This window comes from Trichinella spiralis, assembly GCF_000181795.1.
Source record: "Trichinella spiralis strain ISS 195 chromosome Unknown Scfld2, whole genome shotgun sequence".
Classification (NCBI taxonomy): Eukaryota; Metazoa; Nematoda; class Enoplea; order Trichinellida; family Trichinellidae; genus Trichinella; species Trichinella spiralis.
In genome coordinates, this window is record NW_003526941.1 from 9,748,694 (window position 1) to 9,768,331 (window position 19,638).

The 19,638-nt window shown below is 30.2% G+C and overlaps 4 protein-coding genes across 4 annotated transcripts; all 4 read right to left on the minus strand.

The window, feature by feature from the left end:
- Positions 1-475: 475 nt before the first annotated feature.
- Tsp_07579b (KRAB-A domain-containing protein 2) lies at positions 476-572 on the minus strand (the record flags this gene model as incomplete). Its single annotated transcript, XM_003380984.1, has 1 exon — positions 476-572. A coding segment is annotated over exon 1 (97 nt), but the record flags the coding sequence as incomplete, so codon positions are not given.
- A 2,747-nt stretch (positions 573-3,319) lies between these two features.
- On the minus strand, positions 3,320-6,804 carry Tsp_07578 (deoxyribonuclease II family protein). The gene is made up of 8 exons (XM_003380985.1): positions 6,677-6,804; positions 5,855-6,078; positions 5,627-5,794; positions 5,294-5,491; positions 4,678-4,904; positions 4,544-4,627; positions 4,084-4,162; positions 3,320-3,489 (listed from the first exon to the last, which is right to left on the minus strand). Exons 1-8 carry the CDS (start codon positions 6,802-6,804, stop codon positions 3,320-3,322), a joined length of 1,278 nt encoding a protein of 425 aa, XP_003381033.1.
- Positions 6,805-7,748: 944 nt separating this feature from the next.
- Tsp_07577 (deoxyribonuclease II family protein) lies at positions 7,749-13,859 on the minus strand. The gene is made up of 8 exons (XM_003380986.1): positions 13,732-13,859; positions 11,811-11,841; positions 11,399-11,547; positions 9,121-9,338; positions 8,893-9,060; positions 8,551-8,754; positions 7,901-8,127; positions 7,749-7,850 (listed from the first exon to the last, which is right to left on the minus strand). Exons 1-8 carry the CDS (start codon positions 13,857-13,859, stop codon positions 7,749-7,751), a joined length of 1,227 nt encoding a protein of 408 aa, XP_003381034.1.
- Positions 13,860-14,804: 945 nt separating this feature from the next.
- Positions 14,805-17,847, minus strand: Tsp_07576 (deoxyribonuclease II family protein). The gene is made up of 6 exons (XM_003380987.1): positions 17,720-17,847; positions 16,153-16,376; positions 15,925-16,092; positions 15,580-15,783; positions 14,956-15,182; positions 14,805-14,906 (listed from the first exon to the last, which is right to left on the minus strand). The coding sequence occupies exons 1-6, from the start codon at positions 17,845-17,847 to the stop codon at positions 14,805-14,807; spliced, it is 1,053 nt and encodes a 350-aa protein (XP_003381035.1).
- Between the last annotated feature and the right edge of the window lie 1,791 nt (positions 17,848-19,638).

The following is a 19,638-nucleotide window of genomic DNA, read 5'->3' on the forward strand; positions in this document are numbered from 1 at the left end:
GCGTAACATATATATATTTAGAGATATGACAAGCAAGATTACAATAGCTGAAATTAGTAGCATATGTTGGAATGTTCAAGATTTTTTAAACTAAAATGCAAATTTATTACAAGATATCGCATCTTAATTCTTAATTATTCAATGGAAATCCAAAATCATTTTCTGTTAAACTTAAATATTCACAATGATTTGAAATTCTTAAGAAAATAATGGGTCTGATTACATGATACAATTATTATCATATTATTACAAATGTTTAGTGTCTTGTCATGGGTCCCACGGTTATTTATTATTATTTTGCAAAAAATTCATTACGTTAACTTTATTGCACCTGAAATGTGTTTTATTATTCATCAATGAAATATTTGTATATAAAATATTGGAAGGGGTCTTTTTGCTACCATCACGAGTCCCTACGCGTATTCAGCGTCAACGTTACGAACAAGAGGAAATTATGAAAATGTCAATCCCTTACCATTCTGCTTCCGCAGCACCATTTGAATTATAACATTTTGAATCTGGGGAAACCAAGCCATAAAACAAAAATCCATCTGATGTGCGTTATAAGGCATTCTGCATTAACAAGCATTTTTGGATAACGTCTGTTACCCTACTAAATTATTAATCAGCTTCTTTTGTTTTATATTTTCTGAGATTTATTCTTCGGTCAAATAAATATAGCTTGTAAACTTGAGAAATAATTGTTTATCCATTGTACTATAAACAAATATATTCTTTTATCATGTAATAATCTAAGAAAACTTGTTTAAATGTTTTTATTTGAAATGAATTTTCATTTAAATCTTTATTTCTGTTAGATATTTTATTCTTTCGTTGTTTCATTTTGAACACCATAAGTAATTTGTTTCTTACGTACATAATAATTTGGTTCAAGAGATCATAACTGTAAGATTATTTTACTTTTATTTCTTTACGTATTAATATATTTCCTCATATTTCTATAAATAATTTCAGCTACTTTATTTTGTTTTTGTAATATATCTGGGAATATCATGTAAATTATTTTTTTAACGTTGTACATAACTTTTTTTAAATTCTGCATCTGTATTTATAGGAACATTGCAGTAAAATGAAGCGAGGCTATGAAATTGAAAAAATGTTGACTATTTTGAAAGTAATAGAAAATCAGAAAAAAGAAAAGTAGTATTTAACTATAGCAAACAAAAATTTCAGAACCGATAGTAAACATCTTCATAAAGTAAGCAAATAGTTTGATATTTCTTGAATGTACACACTTCACTGCTGCAAGTATAACTTCTGTGATATAGATTTTTAAATTCTGTTGATTTTTAAATCACATATCAAATGTGACAGAAATACTATTAGTTTATACCTTGAAATTTCGTGTAAAATAAAAGCGCCTCAATTTTTGATTGCTTATATACATATATATATGTAACATGCTGCATCTGATATAAATATAGCAGTATTAAAGATTCCCGGTGCGCATATAGCGCAAATAAAACAAATATAAAAAACAATTCATTTTCTTTATTGCATGTATATCAATTTCATAAATTTTTTCATTACATAAATGTGTATTACCCTAACTGGAAAATGACTGATCAAAAACAACTGCATTTTCAATTTGCATTAGTTGGCAATCAACAATAATGACATTCCAATTTGTGCGAGTGTTACTTCAAGCATTCTTGACCATGAATCTATAGGTGATTAATTTAAATAATTTTTCCAGTTGAACTGCGTCGTATCTTTATTTCATTCCAATTAAATATAATTTGAATTTTTAAAAAAACTACTGTGCTAATTCGGCATTTAGGATGCTGCTGCAGCAATTACATTTCGCAACATTGCATATAGATTTCACATAAATATTGAAATTGGTTGTAATAGCATATGGCTATCATTTCATAATGTTCCTACACTGAAATTTGTCCTTGCCCGACAAAGCAAAGCAATCAGATTCTTTTCTTAAATAGTATCTTCACAATGTGATAAGATGGGAACAGGATTCCAAACGAAATAAGAAATAAAATAAAAGAAATTTAAGTATATTTAAAATATGTGAAACAACATAAAAACAGCTTAAATTAGATAATTTACATATGTCAGCATATTCAGGATTTTTCAGATTAATTCGCAAATTTATAATAAATTCCATTGCAAGCTGTTGCAAGCAAAAACTGCATTCTTGTGAAAATTTTATTTAATGAATATCAAAAATCATTTTCATCTGAACAAAAATAATTGAGTTGCCTTGATAAATAATGATATGAATACATGATAAAATTAAAATGAGATAATTGCAAATGTTTTATGTTCTGCCATAGCTGTCGCTGTTATTCATCATTGTATTGAAAACAGTTCTTATAAAAACTTAAAACCACCACCAACATCAATAAAATACATTCAAGAAAAAATGTTGAGAAACATCTCTTTGAGTTAAGAAGAAGGCGCTACCCATATACTGCATCAGCGTTCTGAACAAACAGAAAATTGCAAAATGACAATCACTTACCAATCAGCTGGCGCACTGCCATCTAAATTATAACATTTTGATGTAGCTAGAGAATATCTGGGAAATGAGAACCATAAAACAAAAATCCATCTAATGTGCATTATAAAGCAATCTGCATTAACAAGCATCTTATAATTCGTCAGTGTTTGTTGCCCTATCAAATCATTAAGCAGCTTCTTTTGTTGTTGTAAATTTTCTAAGATTTATTCTTCAAACAAATAAATACAGATCGTAAACTTGAAAAATAAATGTTTACTTATTGCACTGCAAATAAATATTTCCTTTTAAGATATAATTATTTAAATAAAGCTTCATATTTAAAATGCTTTTCTATAACATGACTTGAACACTCATTTTCCATTAATTAATCATTTTATAGATAATAAAATATCATTTAACCTTACAATTAGTAAAACGCTTTTGCACACAACTTTTACCAAAAGAGGTATGACTGGCCTCACTATTTTATTTGCATTTTCACGTTAACTGATATGTGTGAACCAATAAAAAAAGTCGTGGCAGCTAAAATCAACCGGAAGTCTCTTTTTTTCCACAAAAATTTTTATTGTCGCGGTAGTGATAATTAAGGTAGACAAAATGATGTTTGGCGTATGTAATCTTTCATCCGTAAACAATTGTGTGTTCTCTCCTCAATCTTTGAAGAATTAAATGATTGAACGGTGGAATTATTTTTCACACGCCTGCAAGCTACTGCTTATAGCTGTGAATCTAATCGGTGCTGATGAATTATATCTGTACAACAAGTCACCTACTTTCTATACTTTTTGAAGATACCGCTTACTTTTTGAAATTTGTAATTCAAATATGCGCGTGCACACAAATATAGACAACATAGTATTTTCTTCTTGTTCCTTTTAATTTTTCTTCAGAGAAATCAGAAAGTATGATATCTTCATCATCTGATATTATCTCTGTTTTAAACTCGCTGTTCTGTTCTGCCTCCGACACAAAACTGTAGACATTCATGACTGAAATATCTGTTACCAACGAAATTTCTTGTGATCTACTGTTCTCTGAAAGATTGTCGCGATTGGTCAGTAATTAGCTAATGTGAGTTTACGATCTTTTGCAACATTTGTTCTGATTTCTCATTTTATCTATTATTGAAGATCAACTTCCGATATTCCATGTGACGTCAATGCCTTTTCTTCATACTAGCAAAAGAAAATTAATCACACACAGACTGCTGTAAGGCTTTCAGAAAATCCTGGCCCATAACAATTACTGCACAATTTTTGATTCAACTCAACTGGAAATCAACTTCTGAGGTCTTTTTAGTTTTCCGTTGCTGGGGTCCAACTAAACCCCTTATGGTAACCGTAGGGATATGAGGTTGTGATTGTGAGGAGCAGTATGTCCAATAAAATGTGATCGAAATTGATTATTTGTTGAAATATCATATTAAGGAGAGAAATTTATTTCCAAAATAAATTATATCAAATGAATACTGTTTTATATACTTTGTATATAGAAGGCAAGGAATGCTTTGAAAAATATGCATACCGTTAACATCAGTTTTACTTTCCAAAATGAGCACTTTGCAATATGAATTCCTTACTTACATATTACCAAATTGTTTTGAATAATAAGAATATGATTTCGGTTGTTGGGAAATGCGCAATAGCACATGGAAATATATTTCTATGAAATGAAAATTAATAGAAAATTAAATAATGTAGAATTTTCAATTATTCAAACGAAAAATTGACAGATATAACATTAGTAATGGTCAATGCATACGGAAACCGATCTGTTCAATCTTAGTTAAAGTATTCTAATTTGCATAAAATTGCTCACTACAGAAAGATTGCTTTGAACATTGTGATTGAGTTAAATACATAATAAACTATTTAGAAAACCAAGAATAAAAATATGGTTGTAGTTGGACTGTTGATGTTTAAATATATTTTGTTAAATTTTAGGTGCATGCAGTAAATTTCCTTTCCATTTTATTCATTTGAAGTTATCATATACAAAATGAGTTCGATCATCACCCTTCTACCTTCATGCGCAATTTTCTACATTCTGACCAATTCGATTGAAATGACCAAAAATTGTAGCATCATCAATGCAAACCGCTATTGCTGGCTCTTTTGTTTGGCTTTTCTAAAAAAAGGATTTTCTTAAACTACTGCTTCGTGCAACTTCAAATTTACATGATAAGGTTTGTCAATAACACAAAATTTGTTTCCTGGTTCACTAATTAACCACTGAGAGACATCACTTTCAAGAGAACTTGCATGACCATTAACATCAATAGGACTTGTTACTAATTTTATATTTCTGTTCAAAATCCGGCAGTCACTTTTCAATGTTTTATCTCTTGTTGTCCAAACTTTGATGCCTGTCTTTAATTTCTTCACAAGTACTCTTCGGTAAATCTCTGCAATTATTTTTTTTAATTTACATGAAATTCTCAGCAAATTGCAATAAGAGATGTGCTATTCATCCATTCAAATGCATATGATGAGATCATGTTAAGAAAACACGCCTTACAACTGTAAAAATGTATTCTGTTCATTGCGTTGATTATGATAGCATTTTTCACAAACATTCTATATTTCTGTAAAAAAATTCTGAAATTTTTCTTTCCCGTATAATGTGTTTCTCAGGATCAAATTATAATTATGACTACAATTTCAGCAAACTTTTTTGTTTGCCGCATATACTATTACTGTAAAATAAAAGACGAATTAAAGCAGATTTATATCAGCAGAACAAAATTCTGCCAAATTTTTTTCTGAAAATTTAGCAGTAACACATGTAACTTACCATATTTTGATTTTTCACTTTTACTATATATTGTCATTTTCAATCCTTGAGCAGCTGCTGTAGAAATTTGCTGTGTCACGGTTAATGGTGGCGTTAATCTTGATTCGCCATTAACCAATTTTTTCAGATTTGGTCGAGCTGGATCATCTGGTATATCATTGTGATATATCAACGGAGTTGCAATTCTCAAGGCCATTGCTAGAAATTGCATGCATTTTATCGCTATATTATTATTCAAATACATTTGCTTCAAATTCTTTTTCTGCATGAAATGCTAAGCATCTTCCAAATAGTTCTGCGTAAATGTAATCCTTTTCATGCAAATAAATTTACCAATTGCATCAATTTCGCTTTTTTTAATTGTCAAACAGATAAACAAATGTCCTTTCTGAATTTCTGCAGGTGGAAATACGTATCCTCTTAGCGCTTTCGGGAAACCTGGTATTGTGTGAACAATCCATGAAGCTTCATCTACGTCATTTGGGTTCATCATTAAGACTCCTGGGTAAAATTATGATTATAAAATTTTCCATTTCTTGTTTTAACATTCTTTCTTGTTACCTTTGCTGTTTGATTTTGTTTTTACTTTCGGAACATCCGGTGGAATATTGTTGTAGGCAATAAATTTGTTTGCTGCATCTGCCATAATGACATGTTCAAGTGATTTTACAACTGCATGTCCATTAGGCCCCGTAAGATCTTGAGTATTTTGCCATGCATTAGGGTTAGCGCCCGCAATCAATGCTTTTCCTATATTTTGAGCTGGCGCTTTGTATATAACAACCCTATATTGAATGAGTGATAAGTTGGTAAATTCTCTAGTTAATCGTTTCATAATTTTTATTTTTTTATAATTAATAAATGTTATTTATAAAATCTAGTGCAGCAAAAGTTTTGTTTATTAAGAAGATGTAAAATTAACTTTTCAGAACATTTCAACTGTTGCTCAAGACACGTTCCTCCTTTACATAACTAAGAAGACAAAATTATCAGGAACACAAAAGTGTATTTGATATTCGCTGCCACTGTACACTAATCACTTCAGTAGCTTAATACCGCTGCTGTTTATACGCAAGTTACTTTTACCTGGATCTAGCAAACGTGCAAGTAAAGCATATAAATTAATTAAAAATACACTAATTCTTTTCAATTAAAATAAAATATTCACAATCACAATGATTTGAAATTCTTCGGAAAATCATGGATATGATTACATGGTAGAATTAGAATGATATCATTAGTGTCCTGCTATAGCTTCTGTGGTTATTAATGTTTTATATATTACATTTAAGTGAAAGTGTTCTCTTTGCTTTTACAGGGAGACGCTACGCATATTCTACATCAGCGTTTAGAGCAAACAGAAAGTTAAAAAATAATTCTTACCAATCTGCTAGCGCAGCACCATTCAAACCATAACATTTTGATGTAGCTACTGAATATCTTGGAAAAGAGAAGCATAAAACGAAAATCAATCTAAAGTGCATTGTAAAGCAGTCTGCATTAACAAGCATATTGAGATTCGTTAATGTTTGTCACCCTATTAAATAATTAAGCAGCTTCTTTTGATGTAAATTTTCTATGATTTATTCTTCAATCAATTAAATACAGATTGTTGTAAAATAAATGTTTAACCATTGCACTGTAAATAAATATTTTCTTATCAGATATAATAATTTAAATGAAGCTTCATATCTAAAATGTTTTTCTTCAAAATGGCTTGAACACTCATTTCCCATTAATTTATCATTTCACAGATAAAATATCATTTAAACAATAAAAGTAGTGAGGAGCAATATGTCCAGTAAAATGTGATCAAAATGGATTGTTTATTGAAGTATCATTTTAGAGAAAGAATTTTATTTCCAGAAAAAATTATATCAAACTTTTTGTATACTGAAGACAGGGAATGCTGAAAAAACATGCATGTGGTTAATATCAGTTTCATTTTGTCATATGTACGCTTTGCAATTTCATATTATATTAACATTTATAATTATCAGATTGCTTTGAATAATAAGAATATGATTCAATTTGTTGAAAAAGTGCGTAATAACGCTCGAAAACATGTTTTTATGAAATCAAAATTAATAGAAAATTAAATAACGCATATTTCTTCTTTTTAAAGAATTTTCAATTATTCAAACAAAAAACTGACAGATATAACATTAGCAATGCTCAACGCATGCGCAAAATGATCTGTGCAATCCTTGCTAAACTATACTAATTATGATAGAATTAATTGTTTATTACAGAAACGTTTCTCTGAAAATTGTGAATAAGATTTCGACTTAATAAACTGTTAAGAATAATAAGAAATTAAAATATGGTTCTTGTTGAACTCTTCATGCTAAAATACATTCTGTTAAATCTCACGTACATAGAGTAAATTTTAATTCTGTTTTATTCAACTAAAGTTTTCAGACATGAAATGAGTTCCGTCATCAGCCTCGTGGCTTCATGCGCAATTTTCTACATTCTGACCAATTACATTGAAATGACCAAAAATTGTAGCATCATCAATGCAAACCGCCATTGCTGGCTCTTTTGTTTGGCTTTTCTAAAAAAACATATTGTTCTACAATTGCTTTTCAATTATTACAAATTTACATGGTAAGGTTTGTCAATAACACAAAATTTGTTTCCAGGATCACTAATTAACCATTGAGAGACATCACTTTCAACAGAACTTGCATGACCATTGACAGCAATGGGACTGGCTACTAATTTTATATTTCTGCCCAAAATCCGACAATCACTTTTCAATATTTTATCTCTTGTTGTCCAAACTCTGATGCTTGTCTTTAATTTCTTCACAAGTACTCTTCGGTAAATCTCTGTAATTCGTCTTTGTTGAAATTTACAAGTAATTCAGAGCAAGTTGCAATAAAAGGCGTGTTATCTTCAAACATCCGTTCAAATACTTATGTTGAGATTATTTTAAGAAAACACGCTTTCCATTAGCAAAAATGCACTCTGTTCAATGCGTTAATTGTGATACCGTATTTCAAAATCATTCCATATTTTTACAAAGGAATCTCTGTAATTGCTCTTTACCGCGCAGTGCTTTTCTGTACATCAAATTATTATTATTATTATTATTATTATTATGCTTATCATTTTAACAAACTTTTCTCTGTTTGCCGCATATACTATTAATGTAAAATGAAAAATGAATTATGAAGGCAAATTTATTTTACAAGCGCAAAATTCTGCGTGATAATTGTTCTAAAAACTTAGCAGTAACACATGTGACTTACCATATTTTGATTTTTCACTTTTACTATATATTGTCACTTTCAATCCTGCACCATCTGCTGTTGAAATTTGCCGTGTCACTGTTAGCGGTGGTGTTAATCTTGATTCACCGTTAACCAATTTTTTCAGATTTGGTCGAGAATCTATCTCGGCATCTGGTATATCATTGTGGTATATCAATGGAGTTGCAATTCTCAAGGCCATCGCTAGAAATTGCATGCATTTTATCATATGAAATTATTATTCAATTATATTTGCTTCAAATTCTTTTTCTGTATGAAATTTTAAGCATTTGTCAAATAGTTCTGCGTAAATTTAATGTTTCTTCATACAAATGAATTTACCAATTGCATCAATTTCACTTTCTTTAATTGTCAAACAGATAAACAAATGTCCCTTCTGAATTTCTGCAGGTGGAAATACGTATCCTCTTAGCGCTTTTGGGAAACCTGGTATTGTGTGAACAATCCATGATGCTTCGTCGTCGGCATTTGGATTCATCATTAGCACACCTATGTAAAAAGATAATTATAAAATTTTGCATTTCTTGTTTTAACGTTTGCTCTTGTTACCTTTGCTATTTGATTTCGTTTTTACTTTGGGAATATCAGGTGGAATGTTATTGTAAGCAATAAATTTGTTTGCGGCATTTGCCTCAATGACATGTTCAAGAGGCTTAGCAACTGCATGTCCAGCACGCCCTGTAACATCCGGAATATCTTGCCATCCAGCACCCCTGGCTATCAACGCTTTTCCCATATTTCGTGCAGGAGCTTTATACACAATAGCCCTATAGAAGATTAGCTAAGTAAATAAATTCTTTTGCAAATTGTTTTATAATTTTTATTACATTATTAGCATTAATAATAGTTATTTATAAAAGGTAAGGGAAAAGTTTTTAGTATATTCAGAAGATATAAAAATGCTAAAAGAAACTGTCATCTTTTACAATTTTAACATATTTGAATAGGCCTATGAGCAGCGAAAAAATGTATGTAACATATGCCATTGTGTACTTCTTCATTCCATATGTTACTATCACTCTCTGTTTATCTTTTTTTTATTTTCATTGGTATCTACCAAATGCGCATATAATGCAAATTAAATTAGTAAGAAAACTCTATTTCTTTTCCTTATTACAGACATTCAATACTTATTGCTCTTGGTTGAGTGAAACAGCGTTGTGCGTGATCATTGTATCATGTGTTGTATCAGTTCAACCATAATCCAGAATATATACAACAAAATTCATTTGAAAAATTTATAAAAATTTCTGCATACTTTTATGTTCATAATAATCATTGTGATGATGGACCTGCCTTTGATTTCTCAATCCTGGGTTTCGTGATGATGAAACTTTCAAGTGCTAACTGTATCTCCTTACGTTTTTTTTCATGTAGAATTTCTTGATCCTGAACATCTGAAAATCCTGTCTAGCTCATTAACAGCATTCAGTTTTATGAACTAGTCCATGATTGGTGTAATGTTGGTGATGCTGTTCTTCAGAAATTCTGCTGTTATAGTCCTCAAAAATATATCTTTTTTTGAATCAACGATTGTTAGTTTATTATCAGTGTATAACTCTGCCAGTTATTTCAACTCGTCATTGCTACGGCCTTTGTTGTGAGATAATGAACACAGCACACCAAAAATATATGACAGAATATATTAAATCTAACAAAATTTAAATCGGTTATCGTAGATGATTGATGGAATGTATGAAATAACTCAAGAAAAATGATGTAACAAAATTGTTTCAGTGCTGTTAAAAATACTTTGCTAAATCTCTTTAGAAAAATTGAGTCACGTGACATAGCAAAAACAGCGTTATAGCGAAACCGCGTTAAGCGGGGCATGCCTGTATATCTATTTCATAATTTCTTTGATATGAAAATTATGTATTTCTTTAACTGAAAGCATATGATTAAAAGCAACTCTTTTTTTGAAATTTGCACTACCTTGCAAATCAATGATATAAGCATTATAATTTGTGCTAGTAAAATTCTTGACCTTGAATTCAGCTCTCGGTGATTGTTTAAATTCACTTTTGTTAATGAACTGTTTTGTGTCTTCATTTCATCACTTATTCATTTTATTGTGAAACTCTATTCATCAATTAAATATAGTTTCAATTTTTGAAATAAGATACTTTATGAATATGGCCCTTTTAATGTTTCTATGGCAATTGAATTTTGTAGCATTGTATATAGATTTCATATAAATAGTGAATCACGTGTAAGAATTCACAATGTACCAATCCTGAATACCGCCCATCCCTTACAGAGCATATCAAGCAAGTTCTTGTCATAAATAATATATTTACGTCGTGCAAACCTAGGAATTGATTTTTTGACTGCTGCAATTAATTAAATAAAACAATTATATATATATTTAGAGATATGACAAGCAAGATTACAATAACTGAAATTAGTAGCATATGTTGGCATGTTCAAGATTTTTTAAACTAAATTGCAAATTTATTACAAAATATCGCATCCTTAATTCTTAATTATTCAATGGAAATCCAAAATCATTTTCTGTTAAACTAAAATATTCACAATGATTTGAAATTATTAAGAAAATAATAGGTCTGATTACATGATACATTTGTAATCATATTATTACAAATGTTTAGTGTCTTGTCATGGGTCCCACGGTTATTTATTATTATTTTGCAAAAAATTCATTACGTAAACTTCATTGCACCAGAAATGCATTTTACTATTCATCAATGAAATATTTGTATGTAAAATATTGGAAGGGGTCTTTTTGCTACCACCACGAGTCCCTACGCGTATTCAGCGTCAACGTTACGAACAAGAGGAAATTATGAAAATGTCAATCCCTTACCAATCTGCTTCCGCAGCACCATTTGAATTATAACATTTTGATGTTGCTTCTAAATATCTGGGGAAACCAAGCCATAAAACAAAAATCCATCTGATGTGCGTTATAAGGCATTCTGCATTAACAAGCATTTTTGGATAACGTCTGTTACCCTACTAAATTATTAATCAGCTTCTTTTGTTTTATATTTTCTGAGATTTATTCTTCGGTCAAATAAATATAGCTTGTAAACTTGAGAAATAATTGTTTATCCATTGTACTATAAACAAACATATTCTTTTATCATGTAATAATCTAAGAAAACTTGTTTAAATGTTTTTATTTGAAATGAATTTTCATTTAAATCTTTATTTCTGTAAGATATTTTATTGTTTCGTTGTTTCATTTTGAACATCATAAGTAATTTGTTTCTTACGTACATAATAATCTGGTTCAAGAGATCATAACTGTAAGATTATTTTACTTTTGTTTCTTTATGTATTAATATATTTCCTCATATTTCTATAAATAATTTCAGCTACTTTATTTTGTTTTTGTAATATATCTGGGAATATCATGTAAATTCTTTTTTTTTCTATTTCCCTCTTCGCTCTTGTCAATTAGGAAAATCTCAATTTGTTTAACCTACCAAGGAAAGTTTATGCGACCTACGCCATTGCTAGACGCACCTGTTTAAGCAGCTAACACCGCCAGAGTTTCCTTGCTAATTTATTTAAAATTCGAAATTGCAGGCATTTTCAGAATTGAATGCAGAAGGAAAATATGCTCTGCCAATAAATGATTATTCTTTCTTTATGGTAATTATGCATTTCTTATATTAAGGTGTTGAATGCTGTAAAGTAGTGATTCTCAAAGTGGGTCATATCGCCCCCTTGGGGGCAGTGGGAAGTAAAGAGGCACTAGGGGGCGCGTGAACACAATATGTTTCATGTTTTGTGTTCATAATGATATTTGTTCAGCAGTTGCTTTAAGAATATTTATTAATTTTTGTGAGTTTAATGTAATGTGACTCTCTGCAATCTGTCTTCTTCATCTTCTTCGCTCATAGCACTTACGACTGTTTCTTACCAACATTGAACCCAATGTAGACAGATTAGTCGCAACGCACTAAGCCCATTCGTCACATTAATTATTTCCTCACTATATGATTATTTTTGAAAAAAACCCTCGATTTGAATCAATAGCCTATTTAAAAATTCATCATTTTTGGCAATAATTTATGGAGGGGGCGTTTGAAAAATATACGCCTCTTAAGGGGGCAATAGCCTGAAAATTTTTGGGAAACACTGCTGTAAAGTCTCTATTCTTTGCTCACAAACAACTCTTACTTTTAAATTTATAATGAAATTGAAACATTCGCGTTGAAGCGAAAACAACAGTGAAATTTTGATTCATACAATACCAAAAATTTACATGGTAAGGTTTGTAAATTTGTTTCCTAGTTCACTAATTAATCATTGAGAGACATCGCTTTCAAGAGAACTTGCATTACCATTGACAGCAATGGGACTTGTTACTAATTTTATATTTCTGCCCAAAATCTGACAATCACTTTTTAATGTTTTTCAATGTTTCAAAGTTTTATTTCTTGCTGTCCAAACTTTGATGTTTGTCTTTAATTTCTTCCAAATTACTCTTCGATAAACCTTTGCAATTTGTTTTTTTGAAATTTACTTGAAATTATATGCAGTATTTTTGTGTATGCGTTCAGTTGTAGGACATCATTATACTTCAGTTTTTCTCTTCGAACTGCCTTGCTTTATTGCTTGATTCAAATTAAATATAATTTGCATTCTTTTAATAAAATTATTGATTTACAGTATAACATTTTGCAAATTGTCATGGGAATGAAAATTGTGAAAGATAAGAGTTTTATATTAGTGTTGAAATCATTTTTACACATGTATATTAACACCATTTATTTATGAGCATTAAACAATGTTGCATTTAAAATACATCAACAAATACGTTGCAGCAAATGTGCTCTCCTTTTGCAAACATACTATCCTTGGATTTATTCATCGTCTGACAAAGCATGTCAAGCATATTTTTTTCTAAAATATCTCTAAATTATTACAATTTCATCAGGAGATACTTGCGGGCTGATATTATAAATGCTTAATGCGTACCACTGCTGATGTTCCTGCTGTTTATTATTATGCAACGAAAATTTTATTCTGTGAACATTAGGTGCAAAAGAAATATATTTCATCATTCATCAATAAAGTACATTTCAGTAAGCTTTTGAAAGTGATCTCTTTGCCTTCACGAAGATACACTACGCATATTCTGTATCAACGTTTAGGGCAAACAGAAAGTTAAAAAATAATTCTTACCAATCTGCTGGCGCAGCACCATTCAAATCATGACATTTTGATGTAGCTACTGAATATCTTGGAAAAGTGAAGCATAAAACAAAAATCCATTCAATCTGCATTATAAAGCGATCCGCATTAACGAGCATCTTGAGATTTGTTAATGTTTGTTACCCAATCAAATCATTAAGCAGCTTCTTTTGTTATTGTGAATGCTCTAAGATGTATTCTTCGATCAAATAAATACAGATTGCAAACTTCAAAAATAAATGTTTCTCCACTGCACTGCAAATAAATATTTTCTTTTAAAATATAGTAATTTAAATAAAGCTTCATATCTAAAATGTTATTCTTTAAAGTGAATTGAACACTTATTTTCTATTAATTTATCATTTTATACATAAAATATCATTTAAACAATAAAAGTAGTAAGGAGCAATATGTCGAGTAAATTGTGATCAAAATGGATTGTTTACTGAAATATTATTTTAGGGGAAGAAATTTATTTCCAAAAAAAATTATGCAAAATTTATTGTTTACTAAAGAGAGTGAAGGCCGAAAAAACATGCATATGGTTAATAACAGTTTCATTTTGCAAAATGAACGCTTTACAACAGGTATTCCCCTGCTTAAATATTATCAAATTGCTTTGAATAATAAGAATATGATTGCGGTTGTTGGAAAATGCGCAGTAACACACGGAAATATGTTTCTATGAAATTAAAATTAATAGACAATTAAATAACGTTCATATCTTCTATATAAAGAATTTGCAGTTATTCAAACGGAAAACTGGCACATATAACATTAGTAATAATCAGTGCATACGCAAACTGATGTGTTCAATCTTCGCAAAATTATTCTAATTATCATAGAATTGTTCCTAACAGATACGTTGCTTTGAACATTGTGAATGAGTTTCAAATTTAATAAACTATTTAAGAAAACAAAAAATTCAAGTATGGTTCTTGCTGAACATGTCATGTTGAAATATATTTTGCTAAATTTCAGGTGCACGGAGTAAATTTTATTTCTGTTTTATTCAATTAGAGGTTTTCAGACACAAAATGAGTTCCGTCATCAGTCTTATGGCTTCATGAGCAATTTTCTACATTCTGACCAATTAGATTAAAATGACCAAAAATTGTAGCATCATCAATGCAAACTGCCATTGCTGGCTCTTTTGTTTGGCTTTTCTAAAAAACATATTGTTCTACAATTGCTTTTCAATTATTACAAATTTACATGGTAAGGTTTGTCAATTGCACAAAATTTGTTTCCAGGATCACTAATTAACCATTGAGAAACATCACTATCAAGAGAACTTGCATGACCATTAACATCAATGGGACTTGCCACTAATTTTATATTTCTGTTCAAAATCCGACAATCACTTTTCAATGTTTTATCTCTTGTTGTCCAAACTTTGATGCTTGTCTTTAATTTCTTCACAAGTACTCTTCGGTAAATCTCTGTAATTAGTTTTTTTTAAAGTTACATTAAATTCAGAGCAAATTGCAATAAAAGATGTGCTATTTATTCATTCAAATGCATATGATGAGATTATTTTAAAAATGCACGCCTTTCAACTGTAAAAATGCATTCTGTTCATTGCGTCGAGTGTAATAGCGTTTTTCAAAATCATTCTATATTTCTGTAAAAAAATTCTGCATTTTATTTTCACCGTATAACGTGTTTCTCTGAATGAAATTATTATTATGACTATAATTTCAACAAACTTATTTCTGTCTGCCGCATATACTACTACTGTAAAATAAAAAATGAATTATGAAAGCAGATTTATTTTATCAGAGCAAAATTTTGCCAGATGTTTCTTCTGAAAATTTAGCAGTAACACATGTGACTTACCATATTTTGATTTCTCACTTTTACTATATATTGTCACTTTCAATCCTGCAGCATCTGCTGTTGAAATTTGCCGGGTCACTGTTAGCGGTGGTGTTAATCTTGATTCACCATTAACCAATTTTTTGAGATTTGGTCGAGAATTTATCTGAGCATCTGGTATATCATTGTGATATATCAGTGGAGTTGCAATTCTCAAGGCCATCGCTGGAAATTGCATGGATTTTATTATATTTAATTATTATTCAGATATATTTGCTTCATATTCTTTTTCTGTATGAAATGTCAAACATCTGACAAATAGTTAGTTCTACGTAAATTTAATGATTTTTATACAAATAAATTTACCAATTGCTTCAATTTCACTTCCCTTAATTGTCAAACAGATAAACAAATGTCCTTTCTGAATTTCTGCAGGTGGAAATACGTATCCTCTTAGCGCTTTTGGGAAACCTGGTACTGTGTGAACAATCCATGATGCTTCATCTGCATTTCCCGGATTTATCATTAAAACACCTACGTAAAATGGTGATTATATGATTTGTAATTTATTGTTTTAACATTTCTTGTTGTTACCTTTGCTGTTTGATTTCGTTTTTACTTTGGGAATATCAGGTGGAATGTTATTGTATGCAATAAATTTGTTTGCTGGATTTACTGCGATAACATGTTCAAGTGATTTAACAACTGCATGATTATTAGCCTGGGTAAGATCCGGAGTATTTTGCCATGCAATGGGAGCACGTCCTGCAATTAATGCCTTTCCTATATTTTGAGCTGGAGCTTTGTATACAACAACCCTATATAGGAAAATTGACAAGTTGGTGAATTCTTTTGTTAATCCTTTCATAATTTACATTTATTTACAATTAGTAAATGTTATTTATGAAACTTAATGCAGCAAAAGTTTTGTTTATTAAGAAGATGTAAAATTAACTTTTCAGAAGAACATTTCAACTATTACTCAAGACACGTTTTTCTTTTACATAACTGAGCAAAATTGTATCAGCAACACAAAAATGTATTTCATATTTGCTGCTACTGTACGCTAATCAATTCAGTAAAGTAATATTGCTGCTGTTTACTTGCTAGATATTTTTACCTGGATCTAGGAAACGTGCATGTAAAACAAATAAATGAATTAAAAATCCACTATTTCTTTTCATTACTGTATGTATTTCATAAATTTTTTATTTTATATATACTTCCATAAATGAAAAATTGTTTATTAAAAACAACTTTTTTTGTTTAAAATTTGCAATAGTATGCACGTCAAGGATGATGACATACTAATTTGTGCGTGTGGAAATTCAGGTATTCTTGATCATGAATCTACATGTAGGTGATGATTTCAATTCAGTAATCCTATTGAACTGCTCTATTTCTTTATTTCAGTCAAATTAAATGTAATTTGAAATTTCGAAATAAAACACTCTTCTAATGTGGTGTTTTGATGTGGCTTTGTTAATTTAATTTTGTAACGTTTCACGTTGATTTTTTTAATATTAAAACCCTGTGAAATAGTATGTACTATCAATTTCATAATGTATTATTACTGAATGTTACTAAGGATATCAAGCAGATTATTATTTTAAATAATATCTTTACGTTGTACAAAGATCTGAACTGATTTTTAACAAAGTTACAAATAAAATAACAAAACACATTTGTGTATAATTATAGATATGCCAAGCAACATTAAAATAGTTTCAATTAAAGAATTCACATATATTGACATGTTCAATATTTTTCAAACTAATTTGCAAATTTATTGCATGATGTTGCAGCCTTAATTCATAATTATTCAATGGAAATTCAAAATCATTTTCTATTAAAATAAAATATTCACAATGATTTGAAATGCTTGGGAAAATAATGGATATGATTACATGGTAGAATTATGATGATATCATTACAAATGTTTGGTGTCCTGCGTTAGATAGCTTCTACTGTTATTCATTGTGCCACAGAAAATTCATTGCGTCAACTCTATTGCACCAGCAACGCATTTTATTATTTATCAATATCATACATTCCACTAAAGTTTTGAAAGTTGTCTCTTTGCCTCCAAAAATACACGCTGTATTTCTCATATTCTGCATCAACACTTAGGGCATACAGAAAGTTAAAAAATAATTCTTACCAATCTGCTGGCGCAGCACCATTCAAATCATGACATTTTGATGTAGCTACTGAATATCTCGGAAAAATGAAGCATAAAACAAAAATCCACCCAATGTGCATAATACAGCATTCTTTATCAGCATGCATCTTGACATTCGTTAATGTTTGTTAACCTATTAATCATTCAACAGCTGCTCTTGTTGTCGTAAATTTTCTGAAATCATTCAAATAAATATTGCTTGTAATCTTGAAAAATAAATATTTATCCGCCACATTGTAAATAAAAATTTTTTTAGCATTTGATAATTAAAATGCTAAGATTTTGTGCCTTGATTTTATTCAAATTACATATAATTTCAACTTTGAAATAAGATGCTGTATTAATCTGACCCTTTTAATGTTGCTATAGCAATTAAATTATGAATTATAAAAAAACCATCAAAAATGCTCGACACGTATAAGTATTACTTTTGTCGATCAGAGAACGTAAATCTTGGTAATATGTGACAAAAAGTCGACATATAAGGATTTATGTGAGATTTTATTTCGGAGTAAATGTCGAAGCACTGCCTATCCCGTTCTGCGTGAAGACGAGCATTGCATTTTTTTGCACGTTCTGTGCGTTTCATATGCATACTTCACAACGTCCCTTTGGTCCTGTACAAAGAATGCATCGAACCGAATGACGGGTGACTGCAACAGAAAACTGCTACTGCTCCTAATGGTGCACTTCCATCTGACTGCGGCAATATGGCGACGAAATTTCAGCTAACTGAGTGCACTTTTTTGATAAAACAGTAAATACGCCAAGCTGCCACGGTCGCTACGTTCAGCGCCTTGATGAAGAAACAAAAGCTAATATCATTTTTTGCCTATTATGATTGGGCGATAGGCTTATATATATGGCAATAGCGTCTTTTGCTGCCTCCAATACTTTTACTTGTTCACGTATTCTTTCTTCTAATGAATCTTTGTCCGCCACTGACGAAGGTTTCGAAGCATCACTTCTGTTTTACCCATCGTCGTATTTTCCTCTTTACTCCTACGCAACCGCTTTATTGCAAAGATAGATAAGCAATCTAGAGAAACTGTGATGTGGCTTGAAAGCACTCCTCTTACTCAAATAACAGTTCATCTTGCACAAATATATAAGCATTTTCAAATAATTCTGCGATACATAGGGGGGGGGTAATTTGTCTTAGAGGATAAAGAGAAGCGAATGTTGATTTCCGTCAAGTGTTCTATACATGGCGTAAACAATTACTTTCCAGTGCAGGATGTTCACAGATTTTGGTATTTGGGTGTGGTATGATTCCAGCAGTCAGTTGGACATAGCTGAACAACTGCTCACACCCATGCTAGAAGAGTGGCTTTAACAAAACTTGGTCAGAAAGCAGTCGAGTAGTCAACACAGTCATTGTTGTAGACAAAATATTCCCTAACCTATTTGTTGCCGTTTTATGTCGAGAACAGCCTAATGTTTAGTAAATGGAACATCAATGTTTTTAATCAGTTATTAATATCAAAACGTAAGAATATATATATGTGCTACAAGAATGCGTGCCTTGAAATTAATTATGCACAGTGGATATTAAACTGCTAACGAAGAATTAGAACTGCATCAAAAAGTCAATTTTTGCCAATTTCATTGATTAATAAAAACATAATGATATATCTAAAAATAAATTCGCTAAAGCGTTTTTATAAATATACCATCTGAAGAATGTATATGCAAAAATATAAACAAAAACATTGGTATGAAAGTAGTGTTAGGTGTTCTCAAAGTTTTGTTTTATTTAATAAACATTGGGCAGATGAAGGTTAATAATGACACACAATAAGCGAAGAAAGCATTTGTGATTGCTTAGAAGTTGTTTTGAATGGATTTTAAACGCTGTGCAATTTTTATTGTGAAACACTATAAACTATTTCAGGTAG